Below are 15,505 nucleotides of genomic sequence, written 5' to 3'. Positions count from 1 at the left end.
CATACATAAACAGTTGCTTTACAGAAAGATATAAAAAAAAGGCTCAAAATGCAGGTACCCACATTATTTAAGGTCTAGGTGAAGAACATTATTCCCCAAGCAAAGGCCCACGTGATCAAAATCACAGAGTTAGGACTCTAATTTGCAAACTTATCAGCTACAGAAGAAAAAGAAAAGCTAATTCATTTGGAAACAACACCATTTTTTCCATCACATTCTGCAGGGGCTTGCCAGGATGGACAGGGAGCTTACTAGTGGGACACAGCAGTGACCATGCCCTTTACTGGTGCTGTGCTGGCTGAAACTAGAGACATTTAATTTCCAGAACTGTCAAACAAATGTGTTTATGAAAATGAAATGAATTTTAATAGCACTGATATAGAAGAACAAAAAGAACAGCCTTTTCTGTCTTTTCTTAAAAAGCCTTAACGCATATATGTTTAGCTTGATTTCTTTAGGAAATGAGGCTTAAGCGATACTCTGCCTGTGTTTCTGCTTGTTGTGTTAGTCCTCTTTTTTCTCCCAGTCTATTTTGAACTCATCAGCTGATTTCAGCCAAATCCATCAGAAATGTAGAGGCCTTGAGGATATTAATTTTCAACAGTTTTGCTGATAATTGGAGACTGGGTAAAGGAGAGAGATTCAATTTATGCTTTTAGTGGGAGGAAAAAACCCCAGAGAGGGCTCATCCCCTAACCAGCAGCAGACAGAAGGCAGCAGCTGGCTGGCCAGGGGGAACGCGGGCGATGCTGAGCCTGGTGCTGCCCCTCATGCCGCAGACAAGCCCAGCGAGGGAGACGGGGGTCAGGGGACATTACTGGCAGGGGGAAGGCATGGGGACGTAAGAGACAGTTTTGTTTTCCTCAGTCCATAATTGTACACATGAAGGAATAGGCACACATTCAGTACCTCACCACTAGAAAACTCCCACCAGTTTGAAAATAAAAAAGAAATCTATAACCGGTAAGTTATAGATGCAGAAAATTCTGAATCAGGTTTAGCAAACATCCCTAAACCTATGCCTGTGCAGGCAAGTGCAAAAGAAAGAAATGTTCTGATAAGCTATTGATCATCCAATATATTAACAACAGAGCCAAGAAGAAATTGTATGTCTTGACAGCATAAAAAATTTCATTATAAAACCTCTTCATTGTACTTGTTTTTTGCACTTGGAAAAGATGTAGAAATGGTTGTGCCTGCAGAGGGAGCATTCTAACTATGAGAGAGGTGCAAGTATGAATCACACAAATCACAGATGACACTTGAGTTGTGGGAGGTGAAAAGAAACAACATATTCAACTGATTAAAAAGGAAACAAAAGTACAGAATCTTTTACTGACTTCCTTTACTTTCTGGGAGGAATGTGTGCAGTCATTATAACAACTGCTTTTAGGTGAAATGCCCAAAGGTTCAATCTCTAGTGAGAGATCACTCTAATCTGTGTTTTTTATATATGGCTATGACACTCTCATGCTAAGTCTGAACACATGTGCTATTTATGTAAATATATTAGGGACCAAACTATGCTCAAGTTTGAGGGATTTGGAGAGGTGGGAACTCTGAATCCAAAGGCTAAGGCTTAGACTGAGCTCATAATGCTTTCCTTCTTGATGTAACATTTGGCTTCTGAATTTCTTTTCAATTTCTCTTTCTTCCCACGCACTGGAGACTGGCCAGTTTGAGTCAGGACATAGGCATGGTACACGGATGCTCTTAGCTTTAAATTGGTGCGCCGAGCTGATTGGGATAAATAGGTTGCCATGTTTGGTTGGGAGGAAATTTCTCCCTCAGATTTGATCAGGGAGGGAGTTTGTTTTCATCTAGTCTGGTTTGGAAAGGGGAACTAAAGAGAGAGCTACTCTCTTTAGTAGTGGTCTTCTTCAGATGACCTGAGGCTTTTATATCACAACTTCCCTGCTAATGCAAAGAGCCAAGACATTGGCAATGCCCTTGAATTTTTTGCCTTTTTTTTTCTTTCTTTCCAAATTCTAGCTATAAACTCTTAAAGATTACAATCTGAAGTATTCAAAGGTTGTAGCACTTAAGCCTGGTACATGGTGCTGGGAAATGCCCCTCTGCAGTGGGATGAATGGTAGATATTCCTCATCTCTTAAAACATGCCCGTTTTTTCAATTCCTCTTACAATTCATTTTCTTACAATCAGCTTGAGACTGTCATATTACTAGGAAATACCGAGAGTCTGGCAAATGTAGTTACCTTCCTATTTAGCACCATCTATTATCAAAGGAATAATTATTGGTCCTCAATGGCCCCACAAACCATGATACAATGTTAAGCTGTTTGTAGGAGAACTCTCCATGAGCAGAAGTTGCGCACTGCGGCCAACTTTTCCTGCCCAAGCCTCCCTCGGAAACCTGCCCGAGGTGCCAGAGCTAAGAGGTGTATATACAGATAAGACTTTGCATTGTAAGGTGGTTTTTTTTAGGAGATCCTGGGCTGCTGTGACCTGTGAAACAGCCCGTGAGCTGCTGTGATGGGAGCTGAATGGGAGGTTACCAAACAAATAAATGATTCCTTATGGTCCAGTATCCGATATACCTGCAACCTGCTCTTAGACCAGCCCTGACCAAAAACAGCGTAAGGGTGACTTGAAGTCATCTGTCTCTTCCTCCCATGGGTAACACATTCTTTCACAGGGTCGTTGCAGGTGAAGGATTGAGTTTTAGCCTCACATGCTTAGTTAATACCAGATGTCTCAGTGAAAAGCTCTTTTGTAGAGCTTTATAGTAATCCTCAAAATTTCTGTATTTCTTGGCTTAGAGAAAAAGACTTTTATTTTGCTTTATGAGTTGCGAAGTGGAGCAGGTTTTTCTTCTAAGGTGTGACACTAAACTGTCCTCCAGGGGATTCATTTCAAGATGGATTAGCACTGTTCTTTGATGAGGTCTAATTTATTTCCTGTATTGTGCTTGTAGACAAGCTTGTCACTATCAGCAAAACAGTGAACTTGAAAAACACTGAAACAAGAAATAAAGAGCTGAGTCAAGCCAGTGTAAAGTATGGCATTCCAATGGCTATTCCATACCATTTGTTCAAGAAAATTCATTACATGACCTAATGGTCAACTGAAAAACAGATCTTGGCTTCCAAATATATATACCTCATTTACTGTGAAGTATGTATATTTGATACTGAAACATGCAACAGACACTGCAGTACTCTCTTTAGTGAGAGCTAGTGGATATAACGATATTTGTAAGAAGAACATATTAAAAAAAAGACATTGCATCTCTACTTTCCCTATTTTAGTTTAAATAGACAGGGCCCAAGCTGCAAAAGTTATTTATATTGCAACTGGATCCAGCCCAAATGTTCATGCACTAGGGACTACGCTAGGGGTTTTAATAATCCCTCTGCTATCCAGTTACTGAGAATGAAGCTTGCTTTATTTCTAGTGCCGGGCTCTTGAATGTCTGCAACCCACCTCTTAGTTGGCAACAGTGCTTTTAAATCAATTTTTTATTATATTCTGACATTATGTGCTTCTGTTTTAATGCTACAGAAAACAGGGTGCTGCCAGGATTGAATGCATCCCACATGTTCCAATTTTGTTTTCATGTGAATTTGACCTCTGATACATAAAATTCCTATCTAGCAGTGTGCACATATGTGAGCCATTTCTGAAAGTGGGGAGAACAGAGCTCTGATTCAGCTGAGTGGAACATTCCTATATAATGATACTCAAAGGAATTTCAAATTAACTAGTGTGTAAATTTATGAGTCTCTTTTATCAAATACATGTTCTTTTTTATATGTAGAGATTGTTGCTGTTCTTCTTATATTCATTTTTTTATGCGGAAGGGATGAGAGGTAGCCAGTGCACTTACATTTTATTTGAAAAAACAGAAGATTGTCCATTTTATGAACTAAGTTCTGGGGGAATTCTTGCAATTCAAGTGAATTGTTTTTTCTTGCGTCACCTTTGCTACCAGAAAGTTACATAGAGACTAAGGATTCAAAACTTTGTATAAGCAAACAGGAGCAAAAAATCAGGGAGGGAGAAGAGATGTGTATATACTTTGTTTATTTTATTCCAGTGTTTTCTACACCATGCCTAGTGTGGATGCACAGAACTAAATCACAGATGTGACTATCTATTTGGATAACGCATGCTTTGGTGCAGTACACACTGCAAAAGCTACAGCTGTTCACCATTTATAGAAGCAATACACATTTTGCCCCACAGGATTAACGCACCGATCTAGGTGCATCGTAAAAAACCCACCTATTTTAAAGTGAAAATTACAAATGAAATGTTTTTAACTTTTGATTTTTTTCTTGTTCTCTGACAGAGACTGTTAGGTAAGCACCACTCTGAGTAGCCAGATTTGATGGGCAATATCACACTGCAACAAAATCAAACCTGTAGATCCACGCGAAACTTTTCATACAAAATTCGATGTGAGCATGATTTGTCGTAATTGTGTTGTGTTACTTGCAAAGACAGGTACTCTACAATACAACTTGTCCTAGTACAAGATGCCACTTCTCCATAACCCACGGGTATGGTACATTCTGAATGTACGCTACGACTGGTTATTGTAAGTAGAAGCCTCTGGTTGACAGGCAGTTTCTAACTCTACGTGTCCAGCAACAAATAGTGCGCCAGGCCCAACAGCAGTGAATTTGCAGCCTGACTTTTACACTGCATGCAATGTGAGGAGACCTGCCTGGTCCGCTCCTGTGGACTCATCACCTGCTGTGGGCCGAAGTACAGGAAGAGCACTTCCAGATCAGATCATCTAGTTTAGCTTCATTTGAAGGAAACACATTTCCTGGGTTGTGGGACCACTCAGACCTCTTTTTGGTCTGGAACCCAAAGCATGGGTCCACTGGGAGATTCACTTCAACAGCACATTTCCGATCCAGCCTAAAACACCCGTAAAGATCACCCGAGAAAACGGAGTTTGTACGCGTGGCTGCCGGAACCGGACTAGCTGCACACACGGAGGTCTTACTCCTTAGGTGGGATCACACCCAGCTCCCACAACCACAACTAACCTGAAAACACAGCTTCCTTTGTGTCCGTGTTTTCCAACAATTTGGTTCTTAGAATCAAGCTACCTAAATCTGACAATTTTTGAGACAATGGAGATGACTTGATGGAAATGAGGAAGACGATTTTAATTTACATGACAACCCTGATCTGACCTGAAATTGTCAGAGAACACATGAGAATAGCAGTAACGTTTTATCAGTTTGCCTTTGCTTGATCTTTTGCTGGCTTCTTTATACATAATGAGTTAGGATAAGAGTTTCTATTACTGGATATTCCATTATACTATTTCCTGTTGTAATTAAATACTATTAAATTACAAGAGCCTCACCTCTTGGTCACAGCTATCTCACTTTTGCTCAGTCAAATTCAGGTTGAAGTAATGGGCCAATTGCCAAAATTATTATTAATTGGTAATGTTCAACTAACACAACACAGGTCATATTCCTCTTCGAAAAGATATTACCAATAAACCTCTTTTACTAGTACCATGAATTGACTTCAGACCACAGGATGGAGGGATGGAAATACTTCTGATGGTATTTGTGGATGGAGAAGAGACTGATGGGTAAGGATTCGATGCCTTTATAAAGGAATATGAACTTCAACTGGCAATGATTTATGTCACTTAGAGCTGAAAGTGAAAATTCTAAGTACTGTAATAGCTAATCTATGATTTAATTAAATATATGTTATTATATCACAAGACTTAGAGTGGTTTAAGAATAACTGTGATAAAAAGACTAGATCCCATGTACTACACTGCAAAAACTGGATATATTTTCTTTTACTTTACAGCTTTTACCTCCTCCCCTCTAATGCATTTTATGATACCATATTGTGCTTCCATCATTCATGATCTGGGTTGGAACTTTGCTAATAATTATACAGCCAAAGAATCGCTTGTCCCAGCAACTACATGAATTCATGATTATATGAACAACAGGGACTTGTGACCCACTTTTTGATCTGTCATATAAGCCAGATTTTCCCAAGTGCACTTCTGTATACCTTGTATACTTGTGATACTTTTCAAAAACACAACCACAAACATTGATTTGAAAAATTCCAGTTGTGAGAAATTTCACTGCAAGTGGTTTCCTTTCACTTAAAAAACTAATAAAAATCTTTTATTTCCATTTTGGATTTAACTCAAATTTATTTATATTAAACCCTTATACTCCCACTGAAATTCTGATTTATATTGCTGGGGTTTGTTGTCTTTCAACCAGGGCATCACAGTGGGAGATCACCTTATTGATTACCCGACACGACCTTCCAATCCTTTTCTTTGGGAAACACTACTTTGCAGAATTATGCATTTAGGAAGCGAGGGGGGATTCTAGACATAACAATGCCTCTAGACATTCTGTAGTCATAAGTTACAATTTTATCAATATTTGCCTTCATAATTTCATACAAGATTCTAGGGTTTTAATGAAATGTTCTTCTGTAGTACCAAGAAAAATGTCTTATAAGACTGTATTATATGAAGTCTGGTATCTCTATTTGGAAAAGATACAATCTCATATAAAAAAATCTAATTATTTTAGTCATATGTATTTTCTGTAAGTCTATATTGAATAACATAATTGAAATTTTTAGTTCTTTAGTAGTTCGTGTCATGGGCCAGACCTCGCGTTACTTTATGTGAAATGTCTTGTATTGATAAGTGGCAATTCAGAATAGGAGCACAAAGCCAGGTTTCCCAGATCCCATTGTCAGGTCATTCTAAGGTCAGGTCATTCTAAGGATGAATGTCCTTCAGTTTTCTCTTTATTGTGGATGTATTTTTAAGAGGTTATTGCTGTTTATTTTAAATGGGAATTCGCATGTTCTGGGAACTGAAGTTGAAAGTTCCTTCTCTTTGGGGAAAAAACTTGTTTGGGCAATATTTATTTTGCTTTCTCCTGCAACAGGCTGCCTGTTTCCTATTCCACATATGTAATAGAGGAAATCATTAATAAAACCACTCTGTGGGATATTTTAAAGCAATTTCTTGTATGATTTTAGTCTTGGGTCTCTTTTTCCAACTTCTTATAACATAGTAGTTACAATGCGATTCTTTAGGTGAATTACATACTGCTTAGAACTTTAGAACACTTCAGCTATTCTGTGTTTTATCAAAAAAACTTGGAAGTGTTTCACTGTTGTATTTCTAATCCCTTTATCAGTTTTGGTTTGGTTTGGGTTTTTTGCTGATGAGTTTTGCCTCTAAACCAGTATTAATTTTAGATGAAGGTTTATTGTCTTTTCTTAGGAATCCATTTCTAGGATATTTAAAAATAGCTCACTAGTTCCATGTAATCAACATTTCCCCTGACTCCTTTGGTGCCTCGTCCCTTGCACTTCTGCAGGAGAAAGAAAGTGCATAATTATTAGGCAATACTCTGCCTGTGTTGAATTCTGACTTCCACATGGAAACTTCAGCATCTAGAAACATCCTGAGTTTTTGGATGTATGGAAAGCCTGCAGATTTGCATCAAATCCAGGGATAAAGCAAGAACTGATTTGTATCTATCACGGCGGAAAAGGCTATTGTAAGCTCTTCTTCTAACTGAAATGGAAAGTGGGAGATGAGATCACAGCATTTTGTCATATATATGCCATTCTAATCTAATGCATTTTTTGGAAGATGTTTGTCTGCCTTGTCTACTAGTCAGATGCATGTACTACCAGTGTGCAAGTACCTTTGGTCCAGCATCTCCCACGCCTTTTGGGCCTGCTGGTCCTGGGGGGCCTGCTGGTCCTGGAGGTCCCTGGTACAGCAGAGGAATAAAGCACGTCAGTAGTTGTCCTAAAGGAAGCATACTTATGTTATTCAACAAAGAAGAGAATTTCAGCAATAGTTACTAATCTCTTTGGTTTTGCCCTATTTCGTCAAATTCTTCACATTTCCAATCTGTACTGAGCAAGTCATCCCCAGTCCCAGGTGGAAACCTAAAAGACTACCAGAGTGGTGGAAAAAAAGGTCCAGCTCTTGACTTAAGAACATCAGAATTGTTCTCAGCTCAGAGAAACCAGTGAGAAAGCAGACACTGCTCCATGATTCAGACACTGCAGACACTACGTATCTAGTATACCAGAGCTAATTCATCTAAATGTGGTGGTTGGGTAAACCTAACATACTTCGGCGTATTTGTGTTCGATAGTCTTTTCTCCTGAACTCCCCACTCAATCCGTCACAGCCCCTTCAGCTGCCCTTCATCCTGTTGGAGGCATCCCCAGCCTCCCTTTCAGTGTTCATAGGGCAGATGTCTTTGCCCCATCATGCTACAGAGACTTCACTACATAAATGTTGTCCATGTCTGCCAGTGGTTTATGAAGTTGGTCTTTCCAGATCATGACACACGGAAAGAAGGCCTGAGAAGGGGAAAGATGCATGCTACAGCACAACAGGACCTTCACACATTTCAAGGACGTTTACTCATGCAGCAGACGGAAACACAACCAGCTTTGACTGAAGCCTGAGACTGAGTTGCAGAGAAGCATGACTCTTATGGCAGTTGCAGATGGGAATCCTAAAATAGACATGATTTCAGGAATACTACTGCAGAGCAAAGCTCTTTTTTTAATTGTCTAGTCACTAATAGAAATGCAGGAAGCACATACACCCAAGTTTGTCATCCTGTGACTGGGAGACTACAACCAGCAATTGTATAATTCTATTAATTAGTGGTTACTTAACCAGGCTTCTCTTGAATTTTTTGATTAATTAGAAAAGTTTTCAGCTTCTCACTGACCTCTCTGATTCTGTATCTACCAACGCTTCTTTTTCATATAGTGTAAACAGATATCTTAACTTGTAAAGCTTAAAACTTCAGTTCCTACGAGGCATTTTAAGGCCTACTAAAAGTTTGTCAGTCATCTACTTGCATCACTGCCTTCTTCATGATTGCCTTTGCATTTGCTTTTAATTTTTATTTAGGATAATGGTAGAGTTTTTTCATCTGTTTGCATGCCCTCTGTTTAACGGGTCTGGGTCCATTACTGGCACTCCTTGACCCTCCAAGGAGTCTTGAGCTGGTCTACTGGCCCTACATGCTGTGAAATCTGTCAGGCACACGGCATTACACCAGGAATCCTGAGTAAATGCCCTCTGAACTAATTCTGATCCCAAAGGATCTTCCCAGGATCAGTCTGAATGATAGGAAATTGGAGCTGAGACGTGGCTTATTTGAAGCACTCAGGTCCCACCTCAGTGTATTTGAGAGTGCCTTTGTGGTTGTAGTTTGAAATAAAGCTGGATTACAGACATAAAGAAAATAGTGCTAATGGAAGTTTGATATGTGGTGGTTGAAGGATGGCAGCAGTATTTTCACTTTCTAGTGAAAGGTTGGTCAAAAATGTCTGTGTGGCCTTGGATGACTGAAATTTAGGATGATATGCTCTTGTTATGGAATGTGCCAGCTGGAATACTCAAGCATTAAACCCCTCTGGAGCTAACCATCAGAAAAGCAAAGCAGAGGGGAGGGGAATCTTCAGAAAAGAGGATTTAACCCCCCGGTATGAAAAGCAGCTGAAAAACCTAGGAATTGAAGGCTGTGAGATTTGGCCAAGCAGATGTTATTAGAGGTCTTGAACAAAGAACAGTAAAGAAAAGGGAAGGAGAGAAGGAGGGAAAGAAAGGAATTCAAAGCAGTGATTACATTAAACATGTATGAGCAGCCATGAAGATTTTTATGGAATTAAATGGTATCCCTTCCATGATGCTGAAATGAGAACAGTTTATTTCTGGTTCCAACTGCCTGTAGAACTGGCACTGTATCGAGGACAGGAAAGGACTTCAAAATATATATGAAATATTTAAATTAGCTAAAGGCTGAAAGAGAAGATTAATTACACTTAGTTAAGTAACTAAATATTGAGTTATCACACAGTAATTTTTTTTTTTTTTTGGTAGAACACAAAGTACAGAATTAAAATTGTACTTACAGCTTCACCTTTGTGACCATCGCCTTTTAGTCCACGGGGTCCAGGTAGTCCAGGTAGTCCCCGGCCACCCTAAATACAAAAGAGTAAGTCAGGCATCGTGCTGGTAACTGGATGATCACAATGTAACAACTATTAACAAATATGTAAGGAAACTATTTAATATCCTTTTGGAAATATAGAATAGCAGTTACCAGCTCTTGCAATTTGTTCACAAAGCTCAGAATTTTTTGTGCTTTTTTATTGTCATTTCAGTTGATCAAACTAAGATTTCAGAAGAATAGGAGTTCTCATTAGGAAATTATTAATTTCTAGATTTGTAGTTGCAGAGAGAAATCTTTAGAACATTGACTTTATCTTCAGCCAACACAAAGTTAAATTTATTTTTAAAAAGTTAAACTTTTATGACTTTGGGGGTAAGTCCTCACATTTGAGCAATGAATTTAACAATAGTGAAACATAATATGCCAGCTTTAAGTTATCATATGTTGCACATTTTGCATTTCCCGGTAATCACATTGGTTCTCTCACACAGTAAAGCAAAACTGCATTCTACAAGGGAAGGAAGTAAAAGAAATACAACCTGTTATAAGAAATATATAATCTCTCTTAGTCTCTGCTAGTTTAGCCTAGAATGCTCTGTATCAGGAGACAATCACTCCTTCTTCTTCCACTGACTCCCACTAAAGATTTGTGCATTTGCAAAACCTCAATGCTTCCTTTCATGACCAGAAGAGAACCAATCTTTTCCTCTTCCCTCATTCGTGTGATTGTTTTCTTGACATTTAATGAGAAAATTAACTGAGCTTGCAATAAACTGTTCTTCACAGAACCAAGACAGACAACATATTACTTTTAGGTATCCCCCAAGATACGCTGGCAGTCTGTGCTGTAGATGTTCACGACAGCACCACCAACTGGAAGTCCTTATTGATACTTGTAGGTCACACATCCAGCTCACTCCTAAGCACAGTATGTATATGGCCATACAGGGAGAACCAAGAGATGTAAATGGACTCTCCTGTAGAGTGTTGGAGGGTCAAGTTATTAATATACATACAGATAACATACCATCAAGTCCAACCATTAACCCAACACTGCCAAGTCCAACTCTAAACTATGTCCCTGAGCGCCACATCTACACGTCTGTTAAATACCTCCAGGGATGGTGACTCAACCACTTCCCAGGGCAGCCTGTTCCAGAGCTTAACATCCCTTTCGGTGAAGAAATTTTTCCCGACAGCCAATCTAAACTTCCCTTGGCGCAACTTGAGGCCATTTCCTCTTGTGCTATTGCTTGTTACTTAGAAGAAGAGACCAACACCCACCTGGCTACAACCTCCTTTCAAGTAGTTGTGGAGAGCGACAAGGTCTCCCCTCAGCCTCCTTTTCTCCAGGCTAAACAACCCCAGTTCCCTTCAGCCAGTCCTCATAAGACTTGTGCTCTAGACCCTTCACCAGCTTCGTTGCTTGAAAACCAATGGAAAGCCAATTTTACCTCTTCCTCATTCTTAATATCCATAGTTCTTAAATTGTGGATAAAATGAGAAATGTTTTAGAAATGTTAAACAAGATTTTTTTTTTTTTTAACAAGAAAGGAAACCATGGATCATGAGTTCATCTCTATTTTTACTAATTCCACTACAGTAAAAAACAGCCAAACAGATGTTTTCATTTAATCTTAGAAGAGCATTCTAAATACCAAATACATGTTAACACTTTTCTGTAAGAATTGGGATTTTGTCAAGTGTCTGGTTTTGCCATTAGTAACACAGCTATCAATCTACTTAAGTCAAATCTACGGCCAAATCTGCTGTAAGAAACAGTTCTCTAGTCCAGATTATTTAATTTTTTTAATAGCTGCATCAAAAACACACAAGAGATGGCCTAGGAGCAATTCTGTGATTACTGCTTCCCACAGTTTTGTGGGGAAAAGACAGTCACAGTGACTCACTCTAAGTCAGTGCACTGATGACAAGACAAGTGCCATTGATGTCACAGATGGCATGCTGAATTAATTCATCTACTTTGCCAGCCTTTCCAAGGCAAGTTTTAAAGTCATTTTCTGAAATAGTAATATAGAGATAGTTGCTTCTACAGTCTTTCAAAGAAAAAAAAAAGATAAACAGAATATAAATATAAATCTTGTGTCCATGGTCATTAAGAAAAAAACCAACTGCCATAATCAAAACCTAAATGATTCAGTGTACGACAGGACAATTACGTCATGTTCATCACTTCATTTTATAAGAAAACCAGAGTGAAGTAGCATTCTAGATTATAGACAAAGTCAATAAATCTAGAGGTTTTGAAAATTCAAAAATACAAGCTACTGAATGCATGTGGATCAATGTGCTATCCAGCATCCTCTGGCAGATGTACTGGTAGAAGTCTGTCAAGCCAGAAGTAAAGGTTTATTGGTATTCCTAAGATGTTATCACACAAAAGCTATTGCATTAAGTTGCTTTATTGTGAAGTACATTGTGTTAGGTACACATAAACTAATTGGTCTCTGAATTTGGGTCTATCAACTATATTCCTAAGAAGTGAAACAATGGAATTGAGTGGAACGTGTTATGTGCAGACATGGTAAGTGTGGGAGGGGAAAAAAAAAAAAAAGAAAAAAAGACTGCAATCTCTGTGTTACCACTGAACCCTCAGTTTTATCTGCAGTCTTTCACTTTTGTGTTGATCTTGCCAGTTAACCACTAAAGGCTCGAACAGTGAGCCAGCAACCCTACTACAGACTACTGTACTCCAATCTTGGTGTTGAGGTTAAAAATACAAAGGATACAACCTAGTAAATCCTATTCTATAACCTATATGCAAATAAGTACTTCCAAAATATCTATTTTTAAAATTCTTTGAGTCTTACTTAGGTTTTTGAATGTGTAGGTTGGTAATATTGAAACACCACTGTTAAAATACCTAATACCTCTCAGTTTATGCTCAGTAAAGAGCGTATTGCCCATACGGGGGTATAAAAGACTACATGAGATAATGAAAGATGGAGATGAATTTGAAGATCTACACTGGACTAGTTATTGAATCTATTTTGTGTTTCTTCTTTGAAAAGACAGTAAGTTTATTTTTAAAAATAGATTTAAACTGGAATGATGGAAAAGTTGAAGAATTGGTCAGTTACTTTCCTGAAAAAGTTGTTCAAGTGGCTTTTAAATTTTCACAAGAGTTTTGTATATATCTCATGTTTCTTTATTTCCCACATTTTGTCTAAAAACTCTTACCGTTGGTCCCATTATTGAATTTCCAGGAAGTCCATCATCTCCCGGTGGCCCCTTGGGTCCTGGATCTCCCTATCCAAAACGAAACAAATCCAAAATCATATTCATTATTATAGTTCTAATTTCCAAAGTTTTGCAGAAAAGAACAAGTATTCAATTCTTTCTGACAGTGACAATTACTGAGCTAGGTAATATGAAGTCAGTATTTCTACAGGAAGCTTTTACTACCTTGCTTCTGACCTCTTTCATACTTTTGCTTCTCAGCAACTGTGTCATAGAGTTTGTTCTACCTTGACAAGTAACTTGACAGCTTTAGTTTTCAACTGAAGGTTGAATATCATGGTTCAGCGTGAGTGGCCAGATTCACCTGTGGCCTGCTTTAGCCCACACAAGCAAGGCTGCATAACCCCGTTTCTGCCAGAACACACAGAGAACAGCAAAGAAATTCAAAGGCGAGTGCTGACACACAGTATGTTTAGAAAGTATGCAATGGCACACCACTTCAAAATTACAAGCTCCACAGTCTGAAGATGCAGGAAGAAACTTGAGTTTTTCCTCAAATATTACCCAGTACAACTGTTTGGTAATCTTAGCTCTGTCAGTGACTTTCCTGGAAAGCAATCAGGCTTAGAATTCAAGTTCCTCATGTTACCCCTTCACAGAGCAAAATTTGGCTCCTTCTAGTGCTTAACTTATGGCAACAGATGTTTTACTTTATGTTAAGGTTCTCAAAAAAAAAAAATTTCAATTTTCAATTAAACTTTCATAATTTTTAACATTAGTGATAAGGACGGGCAGTATTTCAAGAAACATTCACTGGGGAATGCAGATCAAATGTTCTATCGAAACCACTGAGCAGCTGTAACCATGAGAAAGGAATATGAGAAAAAAACAGCTATCTAATGTGACTGTCTATTGGTAACAGCATAACCGTTGTCAAGGGAAATAAAACTCTAGTCCCCAAACGTGGGTGTAACTTAAAATAAATAAATTTCCAGTGGACACAACCATGGCTGTCCGGGAGTTAAGACCTCTAGCAATCACCCACTTACTACATCAAATACTTAAGAGATGTACTAAAAAGACCTCAGACCATGATAACTCCCAGCTTTGAAAAACATGCAGATTCCCTGCATTAGAAATTCATAATGTCTGGTTTCACTACTGCAGATAACAGGATGTTCCAAGAACACAATTACTAGTAATCATCATACTTTCCACAGTGGAGAGAGAAAATGGACCTGTGTAGCTTGTTACATTATTGAGTAATTATCAGAAACATAGCAGGCACTTGTTTAAACAAAGAAATTATTAGGGAGCTAAAGAGACAAAGTTTTGTATATTTTCTAAAAATCAACTTGCATTTTATAGATACCCAAAATACTTGTTTTCTTGCATCAGCCACTGCACATAAAAGCCCTGATCCTAAATTTAGTGAAGAGTCTGGAAAAACTTCTACAGACTCCAGCTGATTTTGGATTGTGTCTGGTCTGCTATGAAAGTGTTATGAATTGTACTAAACAGAATAAAATCAGAGTCAAAAAGGCAATAAAGTCTACAAAGTTCTTATCTTTCAGCATGAATTTGATCAGTAAAAAATCTTGACTCGTTTACTGGTCATTCAAAATGTCACAGTAACCAGGAAAATGTGAAGAAGGGAGACCGGTGTAGCGAAACCTGTCTTCATACAAGTTGTGCCTTATAGCATGCCACTTGTATTTTCCTGCCATACAGTTTGGCACATTATTATGGTTTTAAACCAACATAAGAGATATGAGTGCCCCACAATCCTCTCCTTTCTTTCTTCTCTGTGGTTGCATTTTTACTCCAGTGTACCCTGAGCTTCTTGCATTCCCTTCTTCCTTCCTCCTCCATGCACAAACAAGTCCAAACCACATCCTAGCCCTCTGTGATATCCTGTTGCCAGGCTGAGGAGTACATTGTATATATAATACCTACAGGTGCTTGTTGGGGAGGGGGCATGTATATTTTTAAGGATGAAGAAAAACGGGGATGAAATTACTTCAGAGCGATAGGACGTACAATAGTGATTTCTCTACCCTAAAAATTATCACCAAAGCTGAAAAGCATCAATTAAAGTTGAAGTTAACTGACATATTATAAAACCAGCAACTATTTTATTCTTAAAATAAAAATGGTGTGGTAGTGAATTTTTGAATGCTTTTAAAACCTTCAAAGTTAGCTTTACTGTTGCTGAATTTGCCTATTTTACTCAGCAGGACAAGTCCCACTCATTTCAGATACATTTTCCCCATAGAGAAAATGAGTTGGATGTAGCTCTAGCTATCTCGTA

At 38.4% G+C, this 15,505-nt stretch overlaps 1 protein-coding gene across 2 annotated transcripts in view; it reads right to left on the bottom strand.

The window, feature by feature from the left end:
• The window catches only part of COL28A1 (collagen type XXVIII alpha 1 chain), a 79,057-nt gene that overhangs the window by 15,402 nt on the left and 48,150 nt on the right, over positions 1 to 15,505 (bottom strand). For both annotated transcript variants that reach the window (XM_054818248.1, XM_054818247.1), the window contains 3 exons: positions 13,195 to 13,263; positions 9,953 to 10,021; positions 7,708 to 7,776 (listed from right to left, as the gene is read on the bottom strand). In XM_054818248.1, the coding sequence (XP_054674223.1) occupies positions 7,708 to 7,776; positions 9,953 to 10,021; positions 13,195 to 13,263 (207 nt within the window). The remainder of the gene's footprint in view (positions 1 to 7,707; positions 7,777 to 9,952; positions 10,022 to 13,194; positions 13,264 to 15,505) is intronic.

This window comes from Grus americana, chromosome 2, assembly GCF_028858705.1.
Source record: "Grus americana isolate bGruAme1 chromosome 2, bGruAme1.mat, whole genome shotgun sequence".
Classification (NCBI taxonomy): domain Eukaryota; kingdom Metazoa; phylum Chordata; class Aves; order Gruiformes; family Gruidae; genus Grus; species Grus americana.
The sequence above is the reverse complement of the archived record's forward strand: the minus strand, read 5'-3'. Positions and strand labels throughout refer to the sequence as shown.